The sequence below is a fragment of the Azolla caroliniana genome, unplaced genomic scaffold, assembly GCF_043228905.1.
Source record: "Azolla caroliniana isolate FFs.n. ecotype wild unplaced genomic scaffold, voAzoCaro1.0.p SCAF_11, whole genome shotgun sequence".
In the NCBI taxonomy this organism is placed as follows: domain Eukaryota; kingdom Viridiplantae; phylum Streptophyta; class Polypodiopsida; order Salviniales; family Salviniaceae; genus Azolla; species Azolla caroliniana.
The window spans coordinates 8,760,042-8,767,222 of record NW_028230446.1 but is presented as its reverse complement, the minus strand read 5'-3'; the positions used below and the strand labels follow the sequence as shown (position 1 = coordinate 8,767,222).

Genomic DNA, 7,181 nt, shown 5'->3' with positions numbered 1-7,181 from the left:
ATGAAAAGAAGAACTTATAGAATCTCTTGTTGTCATGTAGGAGTGAAGTTCCTAAGAGATTCATAGAAATAGGTATAGTCATTCAATGGGTGAAGTAACGATTCCTCGTGGAATCCCCCCCCCCCCCTTTCTGAAAAAGGAAAATGTTTAGTACAGATTCCATGGAAGTTGGGGTATCTGGGGAGGATCGGTCGTAAGTAAAGATCCCAAATGCTAATGTTTCGTGATGGAAACGAATCAAACGAACGGATTTGCAAATGGTAGTGCTAGAGCTACAACTAGTCCATAAATTGTCAAAGCTTCCATGAAAGCTAGACTTAGCAATAGAGTACCTCGAATCTTACCTTTTGCCTCTGGTTGTCTCGTGATACCTTCGACCGCTTGTCCCGCGGCGGTTCCTTGACCGACGCCATCACTAAAAAAAAAGCTTCCTCAAGTATTAGCAATTGATAGCTTTTTCGTGAATAAAGATAGAGTCCCATTCTACATGTTCGGCGAGCGTAACAATCCAAATCATGGTAGAAAAGATATTATGGTCAGTACTTTACTCATTGATATGTATGGCAAAGGTGGTGCTTTGGAAGAAACTCCATCGACATTTGAAGATATGTGTGAGATGATTGTAGTCTCATGGAATACTTTAAGTGAAGCATATTGCAGCAACAATCAAGGGGAAGAAGAGGAAGCATTTCATCTTTTTATTGAATTGCAGCATGAACGTGTAATGCCAAATGTGGTCACTTTCATATTCTTTGAGAAGGAGAATACAAAACCTCATGTAGTGAACTTTCTGGGTGATTTAACTGTGTGTACAAATCTCACTTCATTAGATGGTTGTTTCAACTTTTCGGATGATTTGGAAACACTTGAAAAGGTTGTTAATCTTCTTGCATACATAAGTCATAAGGATCTGTTTGCAGATTTCTAAAGGAAGAAGCGTGATCGGAGGTTTCTATTTGACAAGAGTGCAAATGATGATCATGAAGCAAAGCTGAAGCAACAGTGTGGAGGTCAATTTACCTCCAAAATAGCTATTGGAAAAGAACCATTCAAGATGTCATGCATTCAGGATTAGACCAAGCAATTGTACAGAATGTGTTTGAATTGCAGAATAAATATCTGCAATAGGTGAGTAATGCTTTGTACATCATTCCCTCTTTCACAAGGCTCTAAAGGAAGCTTTTGAAGTTTTTTTGTAACAAACGTGTTGCTGGAAGCAGCATCACTGACCTATTGGTTGTATTTTGTAGCAGATACGCTTTTTAAAACTAATGGAAGGATATCTTGTTTGGAAAAAAAAACTTGGTAGAAAGAAAATCCGTTGGTTTTTTAACCGTGAGGGTTCGAGCCCCTCTATCCCTAATGGGACAGTATAAAGAGAAATTTTTTTATCTTTTATAGATCAGATAGGTTTTTATATCGACGTGCCTCTATTATTATTTTTGTGGTAAAGTATAAATCCATCTTTATTATTTCTGTGGTACATGTGCCAATCCACACAATAACACTAGGGTTTCTATCTCTTTTTATTTGAAGACAGAGTCTTTCTAATTCTTTCTGATCATTGAGTTGAGTTGATATATCTCCCTCTTCCAATTCTGCCATTGCATAACGAGGTTCCTTTTTTGTTGTTTTATTGACTCGTTCCTGACTCATGTTTCTGACAAAAGAGAGATGGAAGGAACGGGGATCAACGACACGATTCGTTCGACACTAACATCTATTACTGAATCGGGTACCGATTTGATCGGATGCGGGAAAAAATCCCTATTGATCAATCGATTACCACTCTAACAAATCAAATTGATCGATACGTGTCGATCTTCTGTTTCGCCGAATAACGAGAGCAAGGGCTAACCCAATGGCAGCTTCAGCGGCTGCAACAACTATTATGAATAAACAAAAAATTTCTCCTCTTGTTTGCTGGATTGAATCATCAAAAAGAAGATGAGAGAATGCTATAATGTTAATATTAATTGCATTAAATATTGACTCAAGACATCCTCGTCCACCGTCACGTTGATAGAACTGAGTGCATCGCAGATCTCCTTTATCTTGGTGGTGTACTCCGTAACCGACATATCTCTCTGTCAGATGTTGTTGAGCTATTGTCGGAGCTGCAACTTACGAGTTGTGGTATTGGCGGCAAAAATCTTCCGGAGATTTTCCTAGGCCTACTTTGGCGACTTTGCGTCTCTGATGTAGGCAAGCATCTGGTCGTGCACACAGGACGCGAGGAGTACAAAACCTTGCTCGCTCCTTGCTCCCAAACCGGGAAGTCATTGTGTGCTGAATCCGGCACTGCTTCATTCGCTCCTTCCACGTAGCTCTAGTATCCATGCCCCAGTAAGTACTGGTGTATTTTATACGACCAGGATGCATAGTTGCTTCGGTCGAGCTTTTCCGTCAGAAGCGAGCTCGTCATGCTTCTGTCCATGCCTTCTCTTTTCGGTCTTTTCGGAGTGATTAGGGTTTGTCCATTTCAAGCAGTTGTTGGCAACAGAGGTTCTCAACCCTCATGTTGTGATACCATGTTAAAGTTACTATACAAAAGCGTTGACAAACTGGTATATCCGAACAGCTACAGAAAACATAGAATAAAGGTTTAATAGAAGCTTAGGAACACAGAATACAGAGGAGAGACAGAGTGTTACGAGCATGACCATATGATATCCCGCGGTGAGAATTTACCATTGTATTCTATACACATGGATAAGTGTGAGGGTTAAATGAGAGTGTAAAGATGGGGAGGGTTACTTTTAATCCTCGGGATTGAGACAACCCGTTAGGCCAAGTGTGAACTGGCATGGGGGCCTTAGGTATCGCTATAAATATGAGGCCTAGCTACTCTCATTTGATCATATCTTGACTACATCAAGACTCTGTTTCGTGGTGGGTCAACTCTTGTAGCGAGCGCGCTAGCACTAGGTATGACTCGACGCCACAACGGTGGTATGGGACGCCGATTGAGGCTCAAGTCTGTCTTGATCCCTTCGCTCGGGGGTGGTCGGGTGGATCGGCACCCTTCTTTCTCTCTCTCCTTTTTATCTATCTATCTTTTATCCTTATCATATGCTTACTTTAGATCATAACTCTAACAATTGGTATCAGAGCTTATGTTTCTAATGTTTCCTTTGTTTGTTTTTGTCTTCTTGATGGATGGTGATCGATCGACGTGCGGTCAACCTTGATCCAGATAGCGATCAACAAACGAACTTCGGTAACTCTTTCTTCTTCTTTTTTGTATTTTTTTTCCCATCTAATCATGTATATGGTCAATATGTAATTTTTTTCATTGATTCAATGATGATGTGGTGGTAATTAATTGGTTGTATAAAACGTTTATATATGTGTATGAGGTCAATATCTCATTTGACATATATTTAATATGTGATTAGTGTCGTATGCGTACGAGGTTAATACCTCAATTGCGTATTACATTCACATACATATGTTACGTATGCGTAAGAGGTTAATACCACATAGAGCATATTACGATTAACCCTCATTATTGGATGTTTCGTGTGCGTAGATGCTAAGGCTATATGCCTCGATTACGTGTCTCGATTTCATCATATGTTGGCTATTTGATGTTACGATTATTCTTAATATATGCATATGTGGTCACGTGTATACGTATTTGATCATATATGTGTGATAAATATACGTATGTGTATATTAGTTATTACGTGATTTATATATCGAATGTTGTCCTTTTCGGGGAACAGATCTTGGTGGTCGTCCTCACATTTTTGTGAGAATGACGTAGTCACCATCCTTTTTTCAACAATTTTTTTTGTTGACATCCCCGTTGGTCACTTCGATTTCATTATGTAATGAAATGCTCTTAGCCACAATGATGTTGAGAACGTAGGGCTTGACCCACTTCATGTGAGATCGCTCCTATGACACACATATCCAACATCCCTCCCTCATTACATGGATACGATGCCACCATGAGGTCATTCTTACGAAAGGCATTCGTAATGACGTAACCATATGATGGGCCACGTGGGCCTACTACGAAAAGAGGGCTCATTTGGCTTGACCATTGGGTTGCACTTTGGCGTATGCCATCATAATTATGAGACTTGAGGTTAGGTAATGTACCAACATAGTTTGTGGTAAATGAGAGGGAAATAACGACTCTTGACATATATGTTTCTTTTAAAAAAACATATATGAGCAAATGCCTCGCATATCTCTAATACGCATAAAACATTAAGCATTCAATACGAGCAACCTATTTGGTTAGCTCAAATGTTTAATGCATTTGTTCTCGAGGTCTTGAGTTCAAATATGACCAAGACCATACAACATTATTGATACATATGACTATAATACATGTTTAGACTTTAGGTCTAAGTGCACTTCGGGGTCCTCATAATAGGACTTAAAGAGCTGAGACCACAGAAACATAGTTTATTATTAACATTTTTTTCATGTATAAACTATTCATAATGCAAACATACATGGTTGAGCCTCGGGGAGCCGCCATGAAAAAAATCAATATAGAGATCAGGGAAAGACATTCATTTGTGACCCCCATGGTTTTTTAAACACCTTTGTGTTACCATAGAAACCTGATCTTGAACCTCATCTCATACGTCTAGAGGGGTATTGACGTGAGATCATGATATCGATTAATGTTGGCCCATGATTTGTTTACATCACGACTTGATGTTATGATTATTTGTCTGACCTTATCTTATTTCTTTGCCAGAAATAATCATTCAATGGCTCAGAATAACGACCCAATGTCATCCGCTCAAGCGGAAGGAACTCAAGGAAATCCTCTTGGAGCAATCCCCATTGAGTTATATTTCTTACAAATACAAAATTTCCTTAGTTCAACCGCTCATCAAATGTTCGAACTTCGGCAATCTCAAAGTGCTCTCGAGGCACGTGTCATTAGTTTACAACTTGACACTAATAGACCCGGTGAGCGTCAGGGTGAACCATCATTTGTCGTAAAGCCATTTACGGGAGAAAAAAAGGAAAGAACCAAAGAAGCAATTTGCATGTGGTTGGGCTGATGGGAGTCTCATTTTGAGCTCTATCCCACGCCATATAGTACAAAGATTGCATATATCGGCCGAGAACTAGGGGGTAAGGCCGCCACCTAGTGGCGTGGGCTCCGAACTTTGGGGAAATTGCTCGATACCTGGACCGATTTTGTCACGTTTTTAAGGGCTAATTTCTGCACCCTCCCTCTTGAACCGAGGTAGCACAAGCCTTAATGAACCTCTCTAGCATGAAGTTTTCCTCGCTAGAAGACTATGTCCACTATGCTAGAACCCAAATCCAAAAATCGGGTCTAGAAGGGGACAATTGGTTAATAGCTTGTTTTCTCAAAGGCATCCCCACTTCAGACTATCACTGGATAGTGCACGATAAGGATCCAAAATCCTTCGAAGAGGCTGTTGAAATAGTTCTTCGCTATCAACGCACTTCGAAGAAGGACCATAACAAACCCAATGAAGCGCCTGGGATTAAGCAATCACAATTCGCTGGGAAACACAAGACACCCAACGAATTCAAGGATCGCGATTGTAAGCGACAACATCCTTTTTGCGTATTCTGCAAAAAGAAGGGTCATACAAAAGAACAATGTTGAAAGCTCCAACGGAAAGAGCACGACAACAAAGCAAAAGTTGCAGACCATAAAGGTCAGATTCCTAATGTCCTTGAGTTCTATACACATCATTTAAGTAATTGTCAATGTTTTTTCCCTCACTATGTATTGGAACCCAATGATTTACTACGTGCAAACGGGTATGTCAATGGATCTCCCATATCATTTTTATTTGATTCGGGAAGCTTGCACAATTTTGTGAATGATCGTTTGGTTCAAATATGGGGAATCCAACCCACCATAAGTGATTACACCTATAGGGTGCACTTGGTTGATGGATGAGTACAATACATCAACGAGGCGATTCATTCATTAGGAATTCCTATTGATACTTATGTAAAGGAAGTAGACTTCCATGTAATGAATCTTTGTACCACTGATGTAATACTAGGTTATCCCTGGTTTTATAATATTTAAAACTCTTCTTTGTCTCTTGATTGGGTTCGTCATTCCATTTCCTTTGTACTAAACGATTGTACTCATTTTATTCAATGTGTAAATAAACAATCCCTTTCGATTGTTTCCTCTCCATCAATATCTGAGTTGTCTTGTTCTTCTTTATTTTATTGTGTACTTAATCCGAACATTCACGATTATAATATTGATAATGTCTCGGGTCAATTGACATATTTTGGACAACAACAACTCGATAAAATCTTAAATGATTTTCATGATGTTTTTCCGAGTGAACTACCACATCGGTTACCTCCTAAACGTAATATAGACCATCGTATAGATATTGTACCTGGCGTTGCACCAATAAGTATACCTCCTTATCGCTTAAGTCGATCCGAAGAGGATGAGGTATCTAAGCAACTCAAGGACTATTTATGAATGGGTTATATACGTTATAGTAAATCTCCATGGGGTGCACCTGTTCTCTTGGTAAAAAAGAAAGAGGGCACATGGCGTATGTGTATTAATTACCAACGCTTGAATAAAGTGACGATCAAGAATTCATATCCATTGCCCCGGGTTGACGATCTAATTGACCGTCTCCAGGGAGCTCAGTATTTTATGAAACTTGATCTCCATACGGGCTACCATCAAATTCGTATAAGTGAGGATGATGTTCCTAAAACGGCATTTCGTACGCACTATGGCCATTATGAGTTTTTGGTTATGCCTTTTGGTTTGACCAATGCTCCGGCCACATTTCAACAAGAAATGAATGACATTTTTCGAGAACAACATGGAAAATTCGTCGTTATTTTTTTGGATGATATTCTAGTTTATAGTCGTACATTAGAAGAACATGCTAAACATGTCTGCTTTGTTTCACAAACATTGCGTGACAAGCAATTCTACGCGAAGATCTCGAAATGCGAATTCTTCAAGAAGTCAATTACTTATCTTGGACATCTCATAACCAAACGAGGAGTTGAAATTGATCCTTCTCGCATTGACAAAATCAAACTTTGGCCCACTCTTCAGAATATTCGAGAAGTTTGATCATTCCTTGGTTTTGTCAGGTTTTTGTGAAAATCCCTTCGTAATTACTCCCAGTTGACGATGCCATTTGCTGATCTTCTAAAAGGTCAAACGC

General features: G+C 39.4%; 1 protein-coding gene across 1 annotated transcript; it reads left to right on the top strand.

Annotated features, from left to right (window-relative positions):
* Window positions 1-535: 535 nt before the first annotated feature.
* On the top strand, window positions 536-1,043 carry LOC147857699 (pentatricopeptide repeat-containing protein At3g20730-like). Its single transcript, XM_087326651.1, has 2 exons — window positions 536-778; window positions 921-1,043. The coding sequence occupies exons 1-2, from the start codon at window positions 557-559 to the stop codon at window positions 993-995; spliced, it is 297 nt and encodes a 98-aa protein (XP_087182777.1). The 5' UTR covers window positions 536-556; the 3' UTR covers window positions 996-1,043.
* The last annotated feature ends 6,138 nt before the right edge of the window (window positions 1,044-7,181 follow it).

What these genes read in the sequence shown, in the direction of transcription:
- LOC147857699 (XM_087326651.1), top strand. Translation starts at nt 557, where the DNA reads ATGTATGGCAAAGGTGGTGCTTTGGAAGAAACTCCATCGACATTTGAA. An exon ending in AGGAGAATACAAAACCTCAT is followed by an intron (nt 779 to 920) that starts GTAGTGAACTTT and finishes ATCTGTTTGCAG; the next exon opens with ATTTCTAAAGGAAGAAGCGT.